Consider the following 26,197-nt stretch of genomic DNA (forward strand, 5'->3'; position numbering starts at 1 on the left):
TGCAAAAAAATGACATTTTTCACTTTCAGCTGTAAAATTTTGCAAAAAAAACGACATCCATATATAAATTTTTCGCCAAATTTATTGTTCTACATGTCTTTGATAAAAAAAAAATGTTTGGGCAAAAAAAAATGGTTTGGGTAAAAGTTATAGCGTTTACAAACTATGGTACAAAAATGTGAATTTCCGCTTTTTGAAACAGCTCTGATTTTCTGAGCACCTGTCATGATTCCTGAGGTTCTACAATGCCCACACAGTAGAAAACCCCCACAAATGACCCCATTTCGGAAAGTAGACACCCTAAGGTATTCGCTGATGGGCATAGTGAGTTCATAGAACTTTTTATTTTTTGTCACAAGTTAGCGGAAAATGATGATGATTTTATTTTTTTATTTTTTCTTACAAAGTCTCATATTCCACTAACTTGCGACAAAAAATAAAAAATTCTAGGAACTCACCATGCCCCTCACAGAATACCTTGGGGTGTCTTCTTTCCAAAATGGGGTCACTTGTGGGGTAGTTATACTGCCCTGGCAATTTAGGGGCCCAAATGTGTGAGAAGAACTTTGCAATCAAAATGTGTAAAAAATGACCGGTGAAATCCAAAAGGTGCACTTTGGAATATGTGCCCCTTTGCCCACCTTGGCATCAAAAAAGTGTCACACATCTGGTATCGCCGTACTCAGGAGAAGTTGGGGAATGTGTTTTGGGGTGTCATTTTACATATACCCATGCTGGGTGAGAGAAATATCTTGGCAAAAGACAACTTTTCCCATTTTTTTATACAAAGTTGGCATTTGACCAAGATATTTTTCTCACCCAGCATGGGTATATGTAAAATGACACCCCAAAACACATTGCCCAACTTCTCCTGAGTACGGCGATACCAGATGTGTCACACTTTTTTGCTGCCAAGGTGGGCAAAGGGGCACATATTCCAAACTGCACCTTTCGGATTTCACCGGTCATTTTTTACACATTTTGATTGCAAAGTTCTTCTCACACATTTGGGCCCCTAAATTGCCAGGGCAGTATAACTACGCCACAAGTGACCCCATTTTGGAAAGAAGACACCCTAAGGTATTCCGTGAGGGGCATGGCGAGTTCCTAGAATTTTTTATTTTTTGTCGCAAGTTAGTGGAATATGAGACTTTGTAAGGAAAAAAGAAAAAAAAAGAAAAATCATCATTTTCCGCTAACTTGTGACAAAAAATAAAAAATTCTAGGAACTCGCCGTGCCCCTCACGGAATACCTTGGGGTGTCTTCTTTCCAAAATGGGGTCACTTGTGGCGTAGTTATACTGCCCTGGCAATTTAGGGGCCCAAATGTGTAAGAAGTACCTTGCAATCAAAATGTGTAAAAAATGGCCTGCGAAATCCGAAAGGTGCACTTTGGAATATGTGCCCCTTTGCCCACCTTGGCTGCAAAAAAGTGTCACACATGTGGTATCGCCGTACTCAGGAGAAGTTGGGCAATGTGTTTTGGGGGGTCATTTTACATATACCCATGCTGGGTGAGAGCAATATCTTGGCAAAAGACAACTTTTCCCATTTTTTTATACAAAGTTGGCATTTGACCAAGATATTTTTCTCACCCAGCATGGGTATATGTAAAATGACACCCCAAAACACATTCCCCAACTTCTCCTGAGTACAGCGATACCACATGTGTGACACTTTTTTGCAGCCTAGATGCGCAAAGGTGCCCAAATTCCTTTTAGGAGGGCATTTTTAGACATTTGGATCCCAGACTTCTTCTCACACTTTCGGGCCCCTAAAAAGCCAGGGCAGTATAAATACCCCACATGTGACCCCACTTTGGAAAGAAGACACCCCAAGGTATTCAATGAGGGGCCTGGCGAGTTCCTAGAAATTATTTTTTTTTTGCATAAGTTAGCGGATATTGATTTTTTTTGTTTTTTTCTCACAAAGTCTCACTTTCCGCTAACTTAGGACAAAAATTTCAATCTTTCATGGACTCAATATGCCCCTCACGGAATACCTTGGGGTGTCTTCTTTCCGAAATGGGGTCACATGTGGGGTATTTATACTGCCCTGGCTTTTTAGGGGCCCTAAAGCGTGAGAAGAAGTCTGGAATATAAATGTCTAAAAATGTTTACGCATTTGGATTCCGTGAGGGGTATGGTGCGTCCATGTGAGATTTTATTTTTTGACACAAGTTAGTAGAATATGAGACTTTGTAAGAAAAAACAAAAACAAAAACAAACAAAAAATTTCCGCTAACTTGTGCCAAAAAAAATGTCTGAATGGAGCCTTACCAGGGGGGGGGGGGGGGGGGGGGTGATCAATGACAGGGGGGTGATCACCCATATAGACTCCCTGATCACCCCCCTGTCATTGATCACCCCCCCCTGTAAGGCTCCATTCAGACATCCGCATGATTTTTTACGGATCCATGGATACATGGATCGGATCCACAAAACGCATGTGGACGTCTGAATGGAGCCTTACAGGGGGGTTATCAATGACAGGGGGTGATCAGGGTAATCAGGGTGATCACCCCCCTGTCACTGATCACCCCCCTGTAAGGCTCCATTCAGACATCCGCATGATTTTTTACGGATCCATGGATACATGGATCGGATCCACAAAACGCATGCGGACGTCTGAATGGAGCCTTACAGGGGGGTTATGAATGACAGGGGGTGATCAGGGTAATCAGGGTGATCACCCCCCTGTCACTGATCACCCCCCCTGTAAGGCTCCATTCAGACATCCGCATGATTTTTTACGGATCCATGGATACATGGATCGGATCCACAAAACGCATGTGGACGTCTGAATGGAGCCTTACAGGGGGGTTATCAATGACAGGGGGTGATCAGGGTAATCAGGGTGATCACCCCCCTGTCACTGATCACCCCCCCTGTAAGGCTCCATTCAGACATCCGCATGATTTTTTACGGATCCATGGATATATGGATCGGATCCACAAAACGCATGCGGACGTCTGAATGGAGCCTTACAGGGGGGTTATCAATGACAGGGGGTGATCAGGGTAATCAGGGTGATCACCCCCCTGTCACTGATCACCCCCCCTGTAAGGCTCTATTCAGACATCCGCATGATTTTTTACGGATCCATGGATACATGGATCGGATCCACAAAACGCATGTGGACGTCTGAATGGAGCCTTACAGGGGGGTTATCAATGACAGGGGGTGATCAGGGTAATCAGGGTGATCACCCCCCTGTCGTTGATCACCCCCCCTGTAAGGCTCCATTCAGACATCCGCATGATTTTTTACGGATCCATGGATACATGGATCGGATCCACAAAACGCATGCGAACGTCTGAATGGAGCCTTACAGGGGGGTTATCAATGACAGGGGGGTGATCAGGGAGTGTATATGGGTGATCACCCGCCTGTCATTGATCACCCCCTGTAAGGCTCCATTCAGACGTCCGCATGTGTTTTGCGGATCCGATCCATGTATCCATGGATCCGTAAAAATCATGCGGACGTCTGAATGGAGCCTTACAGGGGAGTGATCAATGACAGGGGGGTGATCAATGACAGGGGGTGATCAGGGAGTGTATATGGGTGATCACCCGCCTGTCATTGATCACCCCCCTGTAAGGCTCCATTCAGACGTCCGTATGCTTTTTGCGGATCCGATCCATGTATCCGTGGATCCGTAAAAATCATACGGACGTCTGAACGGAGCCTGACAGGGGGGGGTGATCAATGACAGGGCGGTGATCAATGACAGGGGGGTGATCAGGGAGTTTATATGGGGTGATCATGGGTGATCAGGGGTTTATAAGGGGTTAATAAGTGACGGGGGGGGGTGTAGTGTAGTGTGGTGTTTGGTGCGACTGTACTGACCTACCTGAGTCCTCTGGTGGTCGATCCTAACAAAAGGGACCACCAGAGGACCAGGTAGGAGGTATATTAGACGCTGTTATGAAAACAGCGTCTAATATACCTGTTAGGGGTTAAAAAATTCGGATCTCCAGCCTGCCAGCGAGCGATCGCCGCTGGCAGGCTGGAGATCCACTCGCTTACCTTCCGTTCCTGTGAGCGCGCGCGCCTGTGTGCGCGCGTTCACAGGAAATCTCGGCCCTCGCGAGATGACGCGTATATGCGTGACTCTGCGCAGGGCTGCCACCTCCGGACCGCACATCTGCGTTAGGCGGTCCGGAGGTGGTTAAATTCCGCCCCATAATGCATTACTGGGCGGCTTATACTACTTCCTGGAGTGTGTGTGCATGCTGATCCTGTTTCCCAGTCTGCTACAAAGTTAAGTGCTGTACATTTATCTGTTATTTTCTGTATACTGGATCACAGGTGACCCTGACTCCCTCCGTGTCTGGTGTAGGGAGCCGGTGGTCGTGTCCCCTCACTATTGTATGGTGTTCAGGGGTTATATAGTCGAGGTACGTGGATATGCAACCTTCCACCTTTGGGATCTTTGCATAGGCTGAGCAGCCAGGGAAAGTGCCAGGTTTTGTGCAGGGGTCTCCCTTTTGGTTCCTTAGCTTTGGATCCAGTGAGTCATATATGCATGTTGCATTGTCTTGTTTCCTGTACACCGTCCGTGACACTAGTGTGTTATACCTATTATATTCTATAACATGTACCAGGAACATATTATCACACATATATTATCAAACCTTTGTCTTTTTTCAGGTATCAGATGCCCAATGTGTTCCTGAAACCTGAGCTATTCCCCTGTAAAACTCATGAAAAAAAAATAGTAGCCTAGACATGAGTTCTAGACCTGTAATTGTCTGATGGTATCTTTTTGGTGCATGGTGATATAGAGATGTGCAGTCTTAAACATAACCTATAATCTTATAAATAAAAACGGCAGCTAATTAAATTTAATAGTAAAAGTAGGGAGAAGATATCCCAGTTTTGGGAAAAATTGGGCAACCCTGTGAAAAAGGAAACCCTGTATGGAAAGATGCTTGGGGGATGTCCTTCTGGTGGACCCAGATTACTCCTTAGACATCCCGTACAGTGGAAAGTGCAATGGGTCCAGGATGAACCAATCACAGTGTATCCATAGGTCAGATTTACTTAGGATCTGGCTCATATAATAATCATCGATCCATTAAACAACACTGTGGCACTTTGTTCCAGCAGGGCATATCGGCCCCTGAACAATGATGGAACTGTACTGTCGAGCAGAGGGTTAACACCAAGATACTCTTAGAACCCAACAGAAAATGAGACAGCTGTGAATAAAGTCCTGCCTTAGCCCTATGCTCCCTGCTGGAGTGAACAACCAAAGTACCGCTACAGCAGGAACACTGAAGCCCATATGCAATGGGAAGTCTGGGCTAAAGTACTCTTGTACTTGAGGGGTTAATGCTAAAGTAGGATCAGCAGGATCAACCACAATTTCCTTGCTGTAGAAAGCTAACTTCGGTATCCTGCTACTACCTCTCCTGATGAAGTTTCAGTGCCAATAAGAAAGATTTTAGTTAGCTGTTACAGACACCAATATCACATACTGTAGCTACTTGTGATCGAGCATATGTGATATGGAAGTTAGCTTCCTACAGCAGGGAGATTGGGGTCGATAAAGGTATACAGGTTTTAGAAACACTTACGAGCAAAAGGGTAACAATGTTTTGAACTTGTGACTTTCAGGCTCCATATCTCACCATCCACTACAGCTTTGAACGTGAGACTACCATCATTTTATAGACAATTATCTTGGCTATCTCATACATAAATTGGACTTGCAACTATTTAGCTTATGATTAGTTATGCAGATTCTTGTCATGTAACTGCATTGTTACTGTTTTGCTCCTGCTGGTGGAACAATCTTTTTCTTCTTGTATACAACAAATTACAACCTGTTCTAACATTCCCTAATAGCTCAGTGTGTTATTAAGTTTATGTCCAAGTGAAAGGTCACTGGTTTGAATCCAGGAGCCACCATGAAGAAGATTTCCTAAGAAAAGAAAAACAGAATCATCTAGCCTATCCATAGCGGTATCTTGGCCAAGAAAATTGGCAAACTGCATCATGTGAGTGCCATGACAGTTGTAAGAATAGGAAATGAAGTCTGTCCATCCATTCCAAAGCCAAGAGGTGGATGTCCAGGCAAAATATTGGAGTCAACAAGTCAGCTCATCACAATGTCTATCAGTTCTGGCATGACAAGCATGGCAGTGCAGGTGGCTCATATGCTTCGTAATAGTGAGATAACAGACATCCATGCAAGCACCGTGCGATGCACATTACAAAGGTGAAGAAGCCTCTATATCTACGAATTTCAATATCGTCATAAGAAGCATCGGCTCGAGTTTGCAAAAAAAGTACGAACAGTGGACAGTAGAAAATTTGAAACGGGTGATTTGGAGCAATGAGAAGGAAATCAATAGACTGGGCTCTGATGGGTGCAAATGGATGTGGCAGAACCAAGGGAAAAGGGGCTAACGGATCAAGAAATTGAAGGAACTGTCAAGTTCGGTGGAGGAAGCCTGATATGAGGTCATTTCACAGCCAAAGGCATTGGATACTTGACCAAGATCGATGGTGGTCTCAATGCTGAGCTATATGTGGGTATTCTACAAGACAAGTTACTTTGTACATTTGAGTACTATGGGTATGAAAAGGATGACATAGTGTTCCAGCAGGACAACAACCCAAAGCATACGTCGAGATTGGAGAAGAAATGGTTTAATGACAATGAAGTAGAGGTGCTGGATTGGCCTCCACAGTCCCCAAACCTCAACCTAATCGAACACTTGTGAGTAGAGTTGAAGACAAAGCTGTATTCGCACACAAGTGAGTCAAAAAGTATTGGCAACATGTAGAAGATACCCGGGAACAGATTTTGGTCGAGACATGCTTGAATCTGAACGAGATCATGCCCAGAAGGTAGTGTTAAAAGCCAAAGTTGGATTTACAAAATAACGAAATAATAAAAATTTAAATTTAGAATTTTTAAACAGTAACAATGCTGTTATATGACAAGAATCTGAATAATTAATCATATGCTAAATAGTTTATGTATGAGATAGCCAAGATGATTGTCTATAAAATGATGGTAGTCGTACATTTGAAGCTGCAGTGGATGGTGAGATATAGAGCCTGAAAGTTAAACGTTCAAAATATTGTTACCCTTTTTACCCTTCTGCTCGTCAGTGTATATGCATTATATTGTATATATTATGAGGGATTTATTTGTGTGAGACAGGCAGGTGACTATATGTCTGAATGGTGTATATACTTCATTAGTATGTATCTAGCTCTTTTTGTCTTGATTCTCACAGATAAAAGTTCTGGAGTATGCTGTATTTCTTACATATGCTGATTGGTAGTGAACAAAAGGCACCCAAAATGTGTCAATAAGGGCAAAGTGCCATAAAATGCTAAAATAACTGATTGAACAAGATTCTGTATGAGGGGAAGCCAACGGATACCTGGATAACCGATATGGGGTGTTAACAATGACAGGGGTTGATAGTTTTCAAGGTATAAAACACTGATGCATGGGGCATATGGGGGAGGGGCAGAGGAGAGACAAGGATTGAAACTGTAATTATTGTTGTGTGTATAAATCTCTGTCTATGTAATATTTATTTTTATTCACCTATAACTCCATATATACTCATCAATAATAATAACTATAATTTTAATTTTCCACACTATACAATATACCTTTTTCTTACACGCTCACTATTATGTCTCATTTATTGCACCCAACCTTCTAATCAGACCCAGTAAGATGGTGTATTATATATAGTTGCAAGAAAAAGTATGTGAACCCTTTGGAATTATATGGATTTCTGCACAAATTGGTCATGAAATGTGATCTGATCTTCATCTAAGTCATAACAATAGACAATCACAGTCTGCTTAAACTAACAACACACAAATAATTAAATGTTACCATGTTTTTATTGAACACACCATGTAAACAGTCACAGTGAAGGTGGAAAAAGTATGTAAACCCCTAGACTAATGACATCTCCAAGAGCTAATTGGAGTGAGGTGTCAGCCAACTGGAGTCCAATCAATGAGACATGTTGGTTACAGCTGCCCTGCCCTATAAAAAATACACACCAGGTCTGGGTTTGCTTTTCACAAGAAGCATTGCCTGATGTGAATGATGCCTCGCACAAAAGAGCTCTCAGAAGACCTAAGATTAAGAATTGTTGACTTGCATAAAGCTGGAAAGGGTTATAAAAATATCTCCAAAAGCCTTGCTGTTCATTAGTCCATGGTAAGACAAATTGTCTATAAATGGAGAAAGTTCAGCACTGCTGCTACTCTCCCTAGGAGTGGCCATCCTGTAAAGATGACTGCAAGAACACAGTATAGACTGCTCAATGAGGTGAAGGAGAATCCTAGAGTGTCAGCTAAAGACTTACAAAAGTCTCTGGCATATGCTAACATCCCTGTTAGCGAATCTACGATACGTAAAACACTAGACAAGAATGGATTTCATGGGAGGATACCATAGGGGAAGCTACTACTGTCCCAAAAAAAAATTGCTGCACGTTTACAGTTTGCACAAGAGCACTTGGATGTTCCACAGCAGTACTGGCAAAATATTCCTTGGACAGATTAAACCAAAGTTGAGTTCTTTGGAAGAAACACACAACACTTTGTGTGGAGAAAAATAGGCACAGCACACCAACATCAAAACCTCATCCCAACTGTGAAGTATGGTGGTGGGGGCATCATGGTTTGGGGCTGCTTTGCTGCGTCAGGGCCTGGACGGATTGCCATCATCGAAGAAAAAATGAATTCCCAAGTTTATCAAGACATTTTGCAGGATAACTTAAGGCCATCTGTCCACCAGCTGAAGCTCAACAGAAGATGGGTGTTGCAACAGGACAACGACCCAAAGCATAGAAGTAAATCAACAACAGAATGGCTTAAACAGAAGAAAATACGCCTTCTGGAGTGGCCCAGTCAGAGTCCTGAGATGCTGTGGCATGACCTCAAGAAAGCGATTCACACCAGACATTCCAAGAATATTCCTGAACTGAAGCAGTTCTGTAAAGAGGAATGGTCAAGAATTACTCCTGACCGTTGTGCACGTCTGATCTGCAACTACATGAAACGTTTGGTTGAAGTTATTGCTGCCAAAGAAGGTTCAACAAGTTATTAAATCCAAGGGTTCACATACTTTTTCCACCTGCACTGTGAATGTTTACATGGTGTGTTCAATAAAAACATGGTAACATTTAATTCTTTGTGTGTTATTAGTTTAAGCAGACTGTGATTGTCTATTGTTGTGACTTAGATGAAGATCAGATCACATTTTACGACCAATTTGTGCAGAAATCCATATCATTCCAATGGGTTCACATACTTTTTCTTACAACTGTATATTTATATATAATAAGTTCTTACATATTTGGCAAGCCGGGCAGGAGGGGAAAATGTGTGGCTGGAAAGTATATTAATAATTGTGTATATTTTATATTTTGAATCATTTGCATTACATTACTGTGGATAACTCTGTTATTTAGTTGTGTTAGACATTTTGGTAGAAATTCCATTGTGTGTCGTTGTTGCTGTTTACTGCTTTGTTAGTCATGGTAGGACTGAAAAAGAAGCTTGTCAAGGTTAAGAATAATGAGACTACTGTTAACGTGCCATATTTTCCCACAACTTGCATGTTATCACAACATCTCCCCGTCATTTGCCCATTGTGATGAAACACATGACTAGAGGCGCCCCGACCAGTAGTTATCAAATCTACTATTCGTAACTGAATGGGAGAGACCATCTGCCCTCAGGCTGCCTTAGAAATATAAGATACTGTAGACACTTCTCTAGACATCCTGATTAGCAATACAGAAGGTTTCACCACAACAACTGACCCCAAGAATACCATGTTCCTACTTTTACTATTCTATTTAATTAGCTGCCTTTTTAAAATATAACAAAATAAAACTATTTTAGGTACAGTGTACAGTCACAATCAAGCTTCTTTTCTAGTGTCAGTGACAGTTTAGGGAAAGGCTAGAAAGAAGAATAATTGTGTAGAATAGGGAAAGGCAGGGAACGCTTTCAGCTAGGGAGCAAGAAGTAAGAAGCTGTAACTGGGTGTGCCTGGCAGTGCCTTCTAGCTACTGCCTTATAGCACAGCTGCAACTGCTGCAGAACCTCAAAAGCAGCTGCTTTTAAGAACAATATTTGGGACAAAGCATCTTCACCCAGTCCAAGGGTATTTTTTTGTCTTTTTTTGGGGGGGGGGGGGGGGGGGGAATAGCAATTCAAGTGTGCAACATGTGTTTTACAATCCAGATGGTAGCATTTTAACAGTGATAACAAGTAAAATATTAGTCCAAAATCTGGGACAGAGCATCTCCACACAGGTTAAGATACATGCTCTGAGGAAACCAGGCACTGCCCAATACCATCCATTCAGTGAAGCTTGTTGGTGACAGCATCATGCTGTGGGATTTTTCAGTGGCTGGGACAGGCAGACTTGTCATAGTTGAAAGAAAGCTGAATAGAGCAAAGTACAGAGATATTCTTAATTAAAACCTGATCCACAGTGCTCTGGGCCTCATACTGGGCCGAAGGTTTACCTTCCAACAGAATAATAACACTAACCACATAGCTAGACAATGCAGGAGTGGCTTAGAGACAACTCTGTGAATGTTCTTGAGTGGCCAAAGCCTTCACTTGAACCCAATCGAACATCCATGGAAAGATCTGAAAATGGCTGCCCACCGATGGTCCCCATCCAACCTGACAGAACTAGAGAGGATCTGCAGAGAAGAATGGCAGAAAATCCCCTAGTCCAAATGTGCGAACCTTGTGGCATCATACCCAAGAAGCTGGAGGCTGTAATCACTGTCAAAAGTACCTCAACTAAGTCCTGAGTAAAGGGTCTAAATAGTTATGTCAATGCAAAATTTTAGTTTTTCCTTTTCACACCGCGCAACAATAATTTTGCTACTGAAAGAAAAACATGTGATTTATACTAAAATGAGTGCACTGATTCTAAATATGAACTCGGAATTTGCCTCTAGATTTGAACCCCTTAAGGACCCTGGGATTTTTCATTTTTGAATTTTGGTTTTCACTCTCCGCCTTTCCATAGTCCTAACTTTTTTATTTTTCCATTCACATAGCCTTATAGGGCTATTTTTTTGCAGGACAAGTTGTACTTTTTAATGGCACCATTTACGGTTGCATACCATGTAGTAAGAAGCGGGAAAAAAAATTCAAATGGGGTAGAATTGGGAAAAAATGCAATTCTGATAAAGGTTTTTATTTTTTTACACTGTACACTATGTGGTAAAAATGACCTGTTATCTTCATTCTCCAGGTCAGTACGGTTACAACGATACCACACTTGTATAATTTTTCTTGCGTTTTAATACTGAAAAAAATTTAAACTTTTGAGAAAAACATAATTTATTTTTTATAACTATAATAAGACCTCTTTAACCTTTTTGTAGTTTTATGTAGTTATGTGTACATGTGAGCTGTTTTTGCGGGACGATCTGTTCTTTTCAGTGATACCAATTTGATACCAATTTGAAGTGTGTGCAACTTTTTGATCACTTTTTATTAAAAAATTATTGGGTAGTTGAAGTGAAAAAAAAATGGCAAATTGGCAGTTTTTTTTATTTTTTTACCGTTACACCATTTACCGTATGCCATTAATATTGTTATATTTTAATAGTATGGGCATTTTTGCACGCGGCAATGCCCATTTTTTTTATTTTATTTTTATATTTGCAAAACCTTTTTTTACTTAATTTTTTTCCTTTTTTTAAGTCACCTTGGGTGACAACTATTGTTGATCGAGCACCAAAGTGCTCAGGTGTTTGGGTCGAACACCTCGGGTTGCTCGGGAGAGGGGAGGGTGTCTGGTTCACAGGAAAAGGTCAGAAATTGATGGAAACACCCCTGAAATGGTTCAGGAACAGTATGCAGAGGATGTCTGGATGCATCTTAGACTCCCAGCTCGCTGCTGGAAACGATGTTGTCCGAATAGTACGCCACTTTTACAGACTGACAATACTGCGCACAAAATCGATTTTAGAGGAAAAATTGTTAGGAAACATTCTTTCCTGTATATTTACTTGTATATAAAGTGCAAGTTCTGCCAAAAATTACAAGGAAGAGGCACTCCGATACAACCTGTATATCACATAATGGAGGGCCTCATTCACATTATGGTACAATTGTTGAGGTAGTGGGACTCCTACACTCATAAAGCCTATGCACTAAGTGAAAGGGCTTCCAAAAATTCCAAGGAACCGGCACTCTAATACACCCTTTATTACACATAAAGGAAGTCATCATACACCCTTGAAAAATGATGATTGATGGCCTTCTGGTGACCCTCAAAAACATCAGGAGCAAGGGCCTGATGTTGACCCTCAAAAACATTACAGGCGAGGGCCTGCTGCTGAGCTGACCATCTAAAACATTAAAGGTGAGTGTCTGTTGCTGATCTGAGCATAGAAAAAGCTATGGGCAAGTGCCTGCTGCTGAGCTGACCATTGAAAAAATTAGGGGCGAGTGCCTGCTTCTTAGCTAACCATTGAATAAATTATGGGCGAGGGTCTGCTGCTGAGCTGACCCTGTAAAACATTATGGTTGAGGGCCTGCTGGTGAGCTGACACTCAAAAACATTAATGCTGGTGAGCTTACCCTCTAAAAGATTGTAGGTAAGGGCCTGCTGGTGAGCTGACCCTGTAAAACATTATGGTTGAGGGCTTGTTGGTGAGCTGACCCTCAAAAACATTATATGCAAGGGCCTGCTGGTGAGCTGACCCTCTAAAACATTACATGCGAGCGCCTGCAGGTGAGCTGGCCCTCTAAAAGATTGTAGGTGAGGGCCTGCAGGTGAGCTGTCCCTCTACAAAATTAGGAGTGAGGGCAGACTATTAAGCATGTTGATATGATGGAAAAGGAGGAGGACGAGAAAAGGAATATTGTACAACATGCCCTTTTTTGTGGTGGAAGGGGTGCATGAGAATACAGTGTATTCAGAACATTATAAAAAACACATTTAAAGTGCCTTTATGTTCAGGGGCAATCCACGCATTGTTCATTTTTATAAGAGTCAACCTGTCAGCATTTTAGTTGACAGGCAGATGTGCTTATCAGTTATTATGCCCCCAGCAGCACTAAATACCAGCTCTGACAAAATGCTGGCGGCAGGGCAGGCCAGCAACTCCAAGGCGTAGAGCGCCAGTTCGTTCCAAGTGTCCAGCTTGGACATCCAGTAGTCGTAAGGCACAGAGGGATCATTGAGGATGCTGACACGGTCTTCTACGTACTCCTTCACCATCTTCCAAAATTTTTCCCTCCTTGTGACATTAGCCCACGCATCAGGGTGAGGGTGCTGGCGGGGTGTCATAAAAAAACTGTCCCAGGCTTTGGAGAGTGTTGCCCTACCTCTGTTGGAACTGCTTTGTGTTCCCCTCGTCTCCCCTCCTCGGTTGCCCAAGGAACTACGTACTCTGCCGCCAGCGTTGTCAGCTGGAAATTTTTGTAGCAATTTTTACACAAGGACCTTCTGGTATTGCACCATTTTGCTCATCCTCTCCACCACAGGAATGAGAGATGAGAAGTTCTCTTTGTAGTGGTGGTCGGGAAGGGTGAACAACCAGTAATCAGTGTTGTACAAAATGCGTAAAACGCGTATGTCATGGGAAAAGCAGCCTAACATAAAGTCAGCCATGTGTACCAGAGTCCCAACAGGCAAGACTTTGCTGTTGTCATCAGGAGGTTGGCTCTCAATCTCCTCATCCTCTTCGGCCCATCCACGCTGAACAGATGAAATAACCCCGCTATGGGTACTACCCTCTGTAGCGGAGGCAACCGTCTCCTGCTCCTCCTCCTCATCCAATTTGCACTGAGAAGATGAAGTGAGGGTAGTCTGGCTATTACCCTGTGTACTGTCTTCTCCCATTTCCACCTCTTCCACATGCAAAGTGTCCGCCTTCATTGTGAGTGTTTCAGTAGACACAGAAGTGGGATGGTGACGCTGATAATAGCGTTATTGCCGCTCACCATCTGTGTTGATTCCTCAAAGTTTTTAAAAACCTCACAGAGGTCAGACATCCATGCCCACTCCTCGCTTGTGAAGAGCAGAAGCTGACTGGAAAGGCGACGACCATGTTGCAGCTGGTATTCCACTATTGCCCTCTGCTGCTCACAAAGCCTGGCCAACATGTGCAACGTCGAGTTGAGCTGGCAATTGTAAGTGCTGCTGCAGCGTTCACAGACCGGCGAAAGCTGCCGATGACTTGTGGAAATGGGCACAAACGCGGCGCACCTTCACCAGTAGCTCAGGCAAATTGGGGTAGATTTTGAGAAACCACTGAACCACTAAGTTGAAGACGTGGGCTAGGCATGGGATGTGTGTGAGCTTGCCGAGCTCCAAAGCCGCCACCAAGGTACGGCCATTATCAGACACAAACATGCCAGGTTCTAGATTGAGTGGCGAGAGCCACAGCTCAGTCTGGTCTATTATCCCCTGCCACAGATCTGCAGCGGTGTGCTGTTTGTCACCTAAGGAGATCAGCTTAAGCACGGCCTGTTGACGCTTCCCCACTGCAGTGCTACACTGCTTCCAGCTACCGACTTATGACTAACCAACATGGCTACGGCATTACAGTGAAGGGCAGTACTTACCTGCAAGCTTATTGGCTGCGTAGCAGCCAACAAACGTGCGGGGAGGAGACTTGAGCATTGCGCTCAGGCACATGCGGTATTCGTCCGAATACCGCCATGTGCAAGCATCGAGATGCTAGAGCCGAACTGGTGTTTGGCCGAGCATGCTCGATCAACTCTAGTGACAATAACTGCCAATCATTAGATTGCCTATTGTGTCCATAGATGTCTATATAGACACCATTGAACACTTCATTTGCACTATACCAATACAATGCTGCCACCTAGTGGCCTGTAATGGTATAGTCATGACATTTGACCACGGCATCTGAAAGCGAAAATGTATGCGATCAGCCTTATGGCTGATCGCATACATGTGCCACGCGTCTCTGCTATTTAAAATAGCAGAAACCTGGCAGCTATGGCGCCCGCTGCACGTGCGAGTGGGCGCTATGCTTGGGGACTTAAAGGGTTAAGTTATACATGCAAAGCCGATTCAGTTATAATATTAATGCATTATATTGGAGATTTTCCAATGGACATGTCCAGACCTGTTTGGTCGCACTCAGGCTTATGTCAGCAGTAAGCATATAAGGCTAGCTGGACAGATTTTGATAAAGTGATCTGTTATAGTGCTATCAGTTTTGAAACTTAAGATGGATAAATGCAAATGTGTTAACGATCCAGATAATTTCTGCTACATATGCGGAAAATACACTACTTATGATCAGCGCAAGAATCTGACAAAGCGTGTGCGTCTTGCAGCTTGGGATGCATTTGTGCTAGTAGTGCAGAACTTCCTTGGGAACAGACGAGCTGCAAACTATGCTAAATTAGTAGACAACATGCTTACAGCATATGAACAACTTGGCTGCTGAATGTCATTGAAAGTGCATTTCTTACATTCCCATCTTGACTTTTTCCCACCCAATTTGGGACATGTAAGTGACGAACATGGAGAGCGGTTCCATAAAGATATTTCTACAATGAAGAACAGGTATCAAGGCCGCTGGAATAACAACATGATGAGGGACTACTGCTGGTTTGTGCAACGGGAAAATATGACCATTCACAAACGCAAAAGCAGATGCCTGAAGCACTTTTAACAGTACTGGGCCTTGGTCAAGTAAGACTTTTAAACAGAAAAACAAGACTTTTTGAAATTTTGTTATTCCATTACATTTTCATACACTGTTTAGTACGCAAACTTTTGTGACGTGTTACAACAATTTGGACTTCAGATTTGTAATCCGCACACTTGATTTAGTATAAGACAAATGGTTTTTGCCCAGTAGCAGACAAAATTATATATTTTTTGTTGCGTGGTGAGCATAGATTTCAAACATTCTTTTTTCACTTTGTCATTATGGGGTAATTTTAGTACAAGTCCTCAACATAACAAAATGTGAAAAGAGTCAAAGGGCTAGAAGACTTTCCAAATGCTCTGTATGCTACATGACCAATAAACGTGATTTCACTGGTCTAGGAATCGGCCATAGACCTCACTGGAGTACTGTGGCCTCTTCAAGCAGCTCACTGGCTTGGACCACACCAACCAGATATTGATGAAGTATACTGAGGATAGGTCATCAATGTTAAACAACTAGACAAACCCTTTAAAGACACTACAGATTTTTTTTTTATCTATCTACAATGACTTGAGATTCCAGGAACAACCATGTTGGCATCCTTCTATGTAGTTAGTCTATATAACTCCATCTCACATCAGAATGATCTTGTAGCCATGAAAACTGCTTTGCAAAATACTGGTTACACTGTAGGTTGCCACATTTTATTTTACAGCTTCTGGAAATAGTTCTTGATGGAAATTACTTTGTGTTCAGGGATATATTCTGTGTGCAACACTGCATGACCACTATGGGGTCTAGCCTGACTTATGCCAAAACCTTTATGAACCATGTGGAGGAGACGACCATTTACACATCTGTACACTATCCCAACTGTGTTGGTGGTGGTGGTATATTGATGATGTTCTTCCCCTGAATGGGTAATGAAACTACTTTGCATAATCTTTTCCTGAATGAACTTTACAGGGGTTGTCTGAAACCCCAAAACTGGCATCATTGCCGGGTCACAAGCAGGAGCAGCCGTGTGTGTTCCTGTCAGTACTGTGCTCACTACAACACATATTGTAGATATCAGAATCCGTACACAACATATATAGCTACCGTGTACGGACTCTGTATGCGCTTCAGTGACAATCACTTCTGAAAAGCCCAAACTTCAGGAGCCTGTTTTGCTAGTAAAACAATAAAATCAATTAATGTATTTGTGACAGTTTTATAAAAATGATTAATGGTGTAGGTACACTTTAAATGAATACAATACAAGTTATGCAGAATATTTTCCAATAAAACGACTTTATATATCATTCTGCTCAGTTCCTCCTGCCTATAACATGCCGCCTGGAGGCTTCTCTGCATATTCATGGTGACAGGTTCCCTTTAACAATGTCTGCTTGCTATCAGTAAAAGGAAACTGTCCATATGCTCTATTAGGGTATATGGATATAGTAGTGGAAATAATCCCTGCAATGAGCCAAAGCAGAGAGGGTGAAATCACTAAAATATACAGTCCATCCACTAGAACACATACATATTCCAAATAACAGTAATAGGTTGCCACTATTAACATTCAGTTCAATAAATCCCAGCCTGAGAAGGCATAAACTACTTCACTTCCCTGAACTGGCCGAAACCTCCTTTTTGGGTCTGCCCAATAACATTTCAGTCAGTAAGGCACTCTGTGCACACAATTTGACTGTGACTTATAGTCTACTATAAACCAGTTTCTATGCTTCATGAAGCAATTTATGGTTTATAAAAATGATAAAAGATACCTGTCATTTTGGAGTCCGATGGCTTGTCCCTGGGTTGCTGGCTGAGAAAAAACAGAGCAGAAAAATTTACTTCATGTTCTAAAAGAAAGCAGCAACTTCATCATTTGGCTTCCTATTCAAACACTAGAACGGATTGTACATTTTGATCTAGGAAATAAATAGGCACAGGAAAAAAAGGATCTGAGCAGTTCTGTCCAGCAACTGACCAACCTCGTGACCATCTATCTGTCTCTATCTATCTATCTATCTATCTTATATCTATCTATCTAAAATGATAAATTCCACGGCACATCCCAAGATATGCTGTATCTCTGGTGAATAAAACTCAAGTTTTTTTGGATGTGCCGTGGAATTTATCATTTTATGTAAGTAAGGTGGGTGGATTGCCCCGACAACCGCTGGCACCCAGCCACACTACTTCTTTTTTGCTGTGCTGCCCTTGTTTTTTATATATTGTCTATCTTATCTGTCTATTGATCTATCTGTCTATCTCATATACTTTGTATATAGATATATAATGTAGCTAGCTATTGCCATGAAAATTGGAAATTCTTATACCAAAATACTGGATATGAGCTTTAACTCTTAGTGACCAGCCTGTTTTGGGTCTTAATGACCAAGCAAATTTTTTTCATCGCATTTATATAGCTATCATTTATTTTTATTTTTCCATCAATGTAACCGTATGAGAGCTTGTTTTTTGTGGGCCAAGTTGTATCTTTTAATGACACAATTTTGGGGTACACATTACTCATTTATTAACTTTTATTAACTCAGTTGATGGGAAATAAACATCAATACGCCATAGTATTTTTATGTTGTAAATTTTACTAAATTGAATTTGCAACATGATAACTTTACTCTCTGGGTCAGTACGATTACAGCGATATGAAATACTGTTACATATTTTATTTTAGAATTTAACTACTTTTGCACAATAAAGACCCTTTTTTTAAATAAAAGGAAATGTTTTTGCATTACTGCATCCCAAGACTCATCCTTTTTTATTTTTATTTCTACAGAGCTACATAAGGGCTTGATATTTGTGGGATGACTTGTATATTTGGTATAATATTGATGTATATAACACTTTTTTTTGTGGTGAATAAGCAAAAAAAGGAATTCTGGCATAGTTTTTTTTTTTTCTGTTTTACAGTGTTCACTGTGTGGGATAAATTATGTGATAATTGTATAGTGTGGGTAATTACGGTCATGGCAATACCAAATACGTGGGGGGGACTTTATTTTTACAACTTTATTTCAATGAAAAGCAATTTTTTTATGGAAAAAGGTGCATTTTTTTACTTTTTTTTCTGAAACTGTATTTAACATTTATTTTTACAATTTATTAGTCCCACAATTAGACTTTGACAGGCAATATTTCTATCGCTTCTATAATACACTGTACTGCTCATTCAAAGACAGCTACATAACTGAGACAAGCCAGGCATAGAGGGATTTACATGCAGATCTTATGACAATACAAGACTTTTTGTGCAGATAAAGGCCTCATTCACATTTCCGTTTTTCACAGACATGTGCTATCTGCATTTTCCATGGACAGCAGATGTATCCATGGATTTTAATGTGTTTGTTCACACATTAGTGGTTTTCCACTTACTGTGGGTCAGTGGAAAAACCACAGCAAATGCAATACTTTAGTTCATGATGAGGACCAAACAGGTCCATTGAAATCTATGGGTCTGTGAAAAACCACTGACACAACACGGATGGCATTCGTTCATGTTCGGTCAGTGGTTTTTCACTGGCAATTGGTAGCCGTTGCTCTGGAAAAAAATTTTCAGCCTATCAGTGTCAATGGAATAAGGATGACACATGAAGGGCAAAAAAAGGACACACGGACCAAACACGGATTCTTCCCAGATATGTTATAACATGGATAGATATTCCATGGATGTCAAACGAACACGGGAATGTGAAAGAGCTCTAATAACAAGGTATATTACTATTAATACTCAGGGGCAGGCTGCATTTTAGGGGCCATTCTGACAGTTGGTACTGATGAGTAGTGAAACTGGAATAAAAAGTAAAACACAATATGGAGGGAAGCCACATATAAGCATTCGTAGTAGAGCTTGAGAGCTGTCAGCTGTATGTGGCAGCCTGGAAAAACAGATCCTGTGCCAACAGTTATTATATCTATTTCTGGTGTACCAATAAATGCTGCACAGTTATTATCAGGACAGAGTGTTCTGTGTTATTTGCAGCAATGGTCTTTCACATTTTGGAAGTCACTCTGTTAGTCATACATTAATTCCCAGGTTTGTAACAGCCATTAAAAAAACAAAAACATTTCTATCTTTGGTACTACCTACCCATCCTCCTTTACCCGCTCGGCCAGCAGCCATATCCACACTGTGACATGTAGACGGGTTTATGTTAAACAGCTGAGCTGTTACTTTAAGGGTATGCTCACACAAAGGATTTAGAAAATTGTGAACCAAATCCATGCGTGTTTTTTTCAGCATATTTTTTTGTGTTTTTTAGTACAAACTGCATCTTAAGCTCTCGGTTTTTGCGCAAAAAACCATGTGGACACAAACGGAGCAATTATTTTGACGCTTCAAATTCCTTTCAATGGGAGGTTCATCGAGGATACTGCCTCAAGATGGGGCATGCTGCTTCTTTTTTACAAGTTTCTTCTTTCCACGTGGAAGTGCTGCTTCCCATTGAAATAAATGGGCCTCTGTTTTGAGACATTTTGGGGAGATTATTTTGAGGCTGATACGCTCCAAAATAAGGGCCAAAAAACTCCACATGAACTGGCCCGAAGATTTAATTTTTTTCTCATGGAGGTATGGAAACAGCAACACACAGTACGCTCAGCTGTATCTGTAAACCTGCCCACCTTGCACAGCCTGTATTCAGAGTTAGGTGTGGGTCAAGAGGTGGGAGCTGCATCAGTCAGACATTTATGGCATATTTTGTAGGTATGCTATGAATGTCTGAGATGAAATGCACATGTAATATACAAGTTTCCCCTCAAGTTACAATAGCTACAATATTTTTAACATATAAAAGTCTTTGTTTTGACAAGATCCAGCCAACCAGCATGGACACTGGTAAAACACCGGTATAAATAAGGGGCATGCACTGATTGGTTGGCTAGTAGCGCCTCTCTACAGTACAGAACTTCATGTCCGGTACTGCTATATTCCAATGACAGGATGAGATGCCCCTTTGGAAGACAGGTGAATGTGGCTACATTGCATTTTTTCTGGCACACTGTGTACTATTTATGACTTTTATATGTGGTCCGCAAAAAAAACGTAACAGACACGGAAAGAAAATATGTTCGTGTGCAGGAGCCCTTAATCTTCATTTTGTGTTATTTTGTTATGACATTTTGGTGGCTTCAGAACCAATTCTTAGTAGTTTTTCATAGAGTCATAGTCTCAAGTTACAATAGTTTCAACTTACAATGGTCATCACGGAACCATTTAATATTGTGACTTATAGGGATTGTCCCACAAAATATATTCTACATTTTTCAATCCAGCACCCGGATCTGAATATTTTTGTAATTGAATGTAATAAAAAATGTATTACAGCCACCGAGTTATTCACTGAAATGTATCTGTATAGTGCCACCCGTTGTTTACTCTCTTTCTACATTCTCTGTCCAGCTCACTGAGGTCGACCTACATGCTTGGTTCCAGCCTTCAACTGCCACCAGCTGCAGCAGAAAGGACACACCCCTGAGGAATTGCACACCCCTGAGCTGCCAGCTTAAAATAGACCTAGCAGAATTTCTTTATCTGTCCATCTTTTTGTGGTGACAGAACTCATGCCATATTATGGCTGATTATACAAAATCACTGGTAATTAGTGCTTTATCCTATACTTATTATATATTTATTTTCCAGTTTGAATTTATACATTTATCCCATCATAGCTGAGCGATTACAAATCATATACAAGGTAAATACATATTATCCACAATTATATACCGGATAGATTGTAGCCTTCTTTTAGGGTTACCCTGATCTGGCATTACTGCAATTACATAGAGTCTAGCTGATAAATGATCTTAAGCCAGCTTTTTCCCCCCTCTTTATGTTGAAATATTACAGAGTGGAATAATATTTCATTACCGATGACTGCTCATTTGCAAGGGTGATGTCTCATGTTGGTGCTCGCTACTTGACACTGCTGTGCAATTTCCTTTCCAGCTTGAATTTATACATTTATCCCGCAGTTCTCAGCAGCACATACCAGTGCTTTGACTTTTATGAATCCCTGTGGATCTTGTGTTCAGACCATACAGATGAACATGCTTTACTCATAACATCCAAGCACAAAGGACTATTTATTCAGTCTTGGCAAACAGAATACAGATTGACTGTCCTGGCTATAAATTTTCACATCATTCCAAACAAGGTAACTGAAGCCAGGAGGAAAAAAATAAAAATCTCATGTTGTAGCATATTCAAAACAGCATATTAGATTGTGCTTCCATTTGTTTGCACAGGGCTTCACCTGTGCCTCACTGACTGCAGTCATTTATCGTATTCAGGCAAATCACAATACAAGGAGGTTTCATAAGGCAGACACATTCCCTAACCACCATAGTTAGAGATACAAGTGAGATGGATATACACCGGAATCTACCTCATCTGTATATGTGGCCACAGAGAGGAAGTGTCCTGGCCCCATCCACAATGGAAGTGTTGCCCTATCCACAGCCCAGGCAGGAAACCTGGCATTGGCGGGAGGTGACTTTTCAGAGGATGAGTGTCACGTGACCAGGTTCTCAGGAGGCCAATTTCAGAACGCTAAGTATATTATAAGCTTTCTCCTACGCATGTGTTCTGTGTAATTAAGCCACTTTTGCGGGACCTAATGGGACCTGGAAAATCCATCTAAGGCTCCATTCACATCTGCATTCTGGCTTCACTTTATAACACATGCCACAATGTTCTGCTGGATCTGTTGTACAGCTGACAGCAGCAGCACCCTACAGACCGGTTGAATTAAAATGGGATCTACTGGGCTCTGCCAGGGTGTCTGTTGTTTGTACAGGAATAGCAGAGCTTGCAGAAGCATAAAAGATTACATTTCTTTTAAAGGGAATATGTTACTTAAAATATTTTTTATGTAAAGTCTCATACTGGTTATGTTCGTATCTCCAGTACATGTGTCCGTTCAGGGATCCGGCCATTTTCCGTCATGGCTGGACGAAAACCATTGCATTGCATGTTCTTGTCTTGCTGAAAGCTGGCATGTCACTGGAAAGCGTCCGGATCCTCGTTGGTGAACAAGTGAACTCCAGCTGGAGAAAAGCCGCTGGATCTGACCGAACGGAGATGTGAACTAGGCGCACAGAACGAACAGAGCTGAGATGGCCAGGAATCTTCTCCTGTCTTCTAAATGGACTATGACTTAAGCAGATGCTCTTTTTTTTTCCCATTTCCCTCTGACTAATACTTATCCTGCAATAGTCCTAGGTGATTTATGGAAGAATTCATAATAGGGATTTTGCTAAAATGCAGCCCTATGAAAAATGAGCATTCTGAAAGGTCAACCTGTTTTTCATATTGTACTCATGGCGGAGTTCAATGACCTTATAAAAAAAAGACAAAGCTATTGCACACGTGGAAGCAGAATGTGCTATAACCTCCTGTACAGCACAGAACAATCAAGGCGACAAATCTGTCCTCACATCCCAAGGGACACTCTTAAAGAGCGCTGATTAGAGTTGAGCGAACACCTGGATGTTCGGGTTCGAGAAGTTCGGCCGAACATCCCGGAAATGTTCGGGTTCGGGATCCGAACCCGATCCGAACTTCGTCCCGAACCCGAACCCCATTGAAGTCAATGGGGACCCGAACTTTTCGGCACTAAAAAGGCTGTAAAACAGCCCAGGAAAGAGCTAGAGGGCTGCAAAAGGCAGCAACATGTAGGTAAATCCCCTGCAAACAAATGTGGATAGGGAAATGAATTAAAATAAAAATTAAATAAATAAAAATTAACCAAAATCAATTGGAGAGAGGTTCCATAGCAGAGAATCTGGCTTCCCGTCACCCACCACTGGAACAGTCCATTCTCAGATATTTAGGCCCCGGCACCCAGGCAGAGGAGAGAGGTCCCGTAACAGACAATCTGGCTTCATGTCAGCAGAGAATTAGTCTGCATGTCATAGCAGAGAATGAGGCTTCACGTCAGCCACCACTGCAACAGTCCATTGGCATATATTTAGGCCCAGCACCCAGGCAGAGGAGAGAGGTCCCGTAACAGACAATCTGGCTTCATGTCAGCAGAGAATCAGTCTGCATGTCATAGCAGAGAATCAGGCTTCACGTCACCCACCACTGCAACAGTCCATTGTCATAAATTTAGGCCCAGCACTAGTGTTGAGCGGCATGTCCCATATTCGAATTCGCGAAATTTTGTGAATATTCGAAAGAATATTCGTAAAATATTCGCGATTATTCAAATTCGTTATTATTTCGCATATGCGATAATTCGAATTTTCGCATCGCATAATACATATATTTTATGCAAAATTCACATGTGCGCTAATGAAATCGCCTTACGAAGATTCGCAACTCAATTCAATCACTAATGTATGAATGCAATGCCCTTTGCCTCTGTTCTGGGACAAGTGTAGATATTCGCATGTGCGCTAATAAAATCGCCTTACGAAGATTCGCACCTCAATCACTTTCTAGGGAATGTGAGACTTTTGGGAATCAATCGAGATACAGTGGGGGGTGATGACAGTAGTTGACAGAGTACAGATCAATGTAATCTGTAAGGTGGAAAGTAAAATAAAAAATACGAATTTTCGTTAATCGAATTTTACGAAGTTCTACGTATTCGCGAATATGGTGCTATACTATATGAATGCACAGGCCTTTGCCTCTCTGTTCTGGGGACAAGTGTAGATATTTGCATTTGCGTTAATAAAATCGCCTTACGAAGATTCGCAGCTCAATTCAATCACTAATGTATGAATGCAAAGCCCTTTGCCTCTGTTCTGGGACAAGTGTAGATATTCGCATGTGCGCTAATAAAATCGCCTTACGAAGATTCGCAACTCAATTCACTAATGTATGAATGCAAAGCCCTTTGCCTCTGTTCTGGGACGTGCCGATATTCGCATGTGCGCTAATAAAATCGCCTTACGAAGATTCGCACCTCAATCACTTTCTAGGGAATGTGAGACTTTTGGGAATCAATCGAGATACAGTGGGGGGTGATGACAGTAGTTGACAGAGTACAGATCAATGTAATCTGTAAGGTGGAAAGTAAAATAAAAAATACGAATTTTCGTTAATCGAATTTTACGAAGTTCTACGTATTCGCGAATATGGTGCTATACTATATGAATGCACAGGCCTTTGCCTCTCTGTTCTGGGGACAAGTGTAGATATTTGCATTTGCGTTAATAAAATCGCCTTACGAAGATTCGCAGCTCAATTCAATCACTAATGTATGAATGCAAAGCCCTTTGCCTCTGTTCTGGGACAAGTGTAGATATTCGCATGTGCGCTAATAAAATCGCCTTACGAAGATTCGCAACTCAATTCACTAATGTATGAATGCAAAGCCCTTTGCCTCTGTTCTGGGACGTGCCGATATTCGCATGTGCGCTAATAAAATCGCCTTACGAAGATTCGCACCTCAATCACTTTCTAGGGAATGTGAGACTTTTGGGAATCAATCGAGATACAGTGGGGGGTGATGACAGTAGTTGACAGAGTACAGATCAATGTAATCTGTAAGGTGGAAAGTAAAATAAAAAATACGAATTTCCGTTAATCGAATTTTACGAAGTTCTACGTATTCGCGAATATGGTGCTATACTATATGAATGCACAGGCCTTTGCCTCTCTGTTCTGGGGACAAGTGTAGATATTTGCATTTGCGTTAATAAAATCGCCTTACGAAGATTCGCAGCTCAATTCAATCACTAATGTATGAATGCAAAGCCCTTTGCCTCTGTTCTGGGACAAGTGTAGATATTCGCATGTGCGCTAATAAAATCGCCTTACGAAGATTCGCAACTCAATTCACTAATGTATGAATGCAAAGCCCTTTGCCTCTGTTCTGGGACGTGCCGATATTCGCATGTGCGCTAATAAAATCGCCTTACGAAGATTCGCGCCTCAATCACTTTCTAGGCAATGTGAGTAAGATCTGAGCTGTTGGACCTTTGGGAAACAATCAATTATATGTGTACTGTAATTTTGTGGGGGGGGGGGGGGGAAAAAACAAAAAACGAATATTCGTTTTTACGAATATATAGCACTATATTCGAAATATTCGCGAAATCGCGAAGTTGCGATATTCGCGAAAAAAATTTGCTTTTCGAATATTCGCGCTCAACACTACCCAGCACCCAGGCAGAGGAGAGAGGTCCCGTAACAGACAATCTGGCTTCATGTCAGCAGAGAATCAGTCTGCATGTCATAGCAGAGAATGAGGCTTCACGTCAGCCACCACTGCAACAGTCCATTGGCATATATTTAGGCCCAGCACCCAGGCAGAGGAGGGAGGTCCCGTAACAGAGAATCTGTCTTCATGTCAGCAGAGAATTAGTCTGCATGTCATAGCAGAGAATGAGGCTTCACGTCAGCCACCACTGCAACAGTCCATTGGCATATATTTAGGCCCAGCACACACACAGGCAGAGGAGAGAGGTCCCGTAACAGAGAATCTGGCTTCATGTCAGCAGAGAATCAGTCTGCATGTCATAGCAGAGAATGAGGCTTCACGTCAG

The 26,197-nt window shown here is 41.7% G+C and overlaps 1 protein-coding gene across 1 annotated transcript in view; it reads right to left on the bottom strand.

The window, feature by feature from the left end:
- AFF3 (AF4/FMR2 family member 3) overlaps positions 1-26,197 on the bottom strand; it is a 162,117-nt gene that overhangs the window by 89,818 nt on the left and 46,102 nt on the right. The window contains exon 4 of the mRNA XM_044286032.1: positions 17,452-17,492. Coding sequence (XP_044141967.1) covers positions 17,452-17,492 — 41 coding nt within the window. The remainder of the gene's footprint in view (positions 1-17,451; positions 17,493-26,197) is intronic.

This window comes from Bufo gargarizans, chromosome 3 (assembly GCF_014858855.1).
Source record: "Bufo gargarizans isolate SCDJY-AF-19 chromosome 3, ASM1485885v1, whole genome shotgun sequence".
Taxonomy (NCBI): domain Eukaryota; kingdom Metazoa; phylum Chordata; class Amphibia; order Anura; family Bufonidae; genus Bufo; species Bufo gargarizans.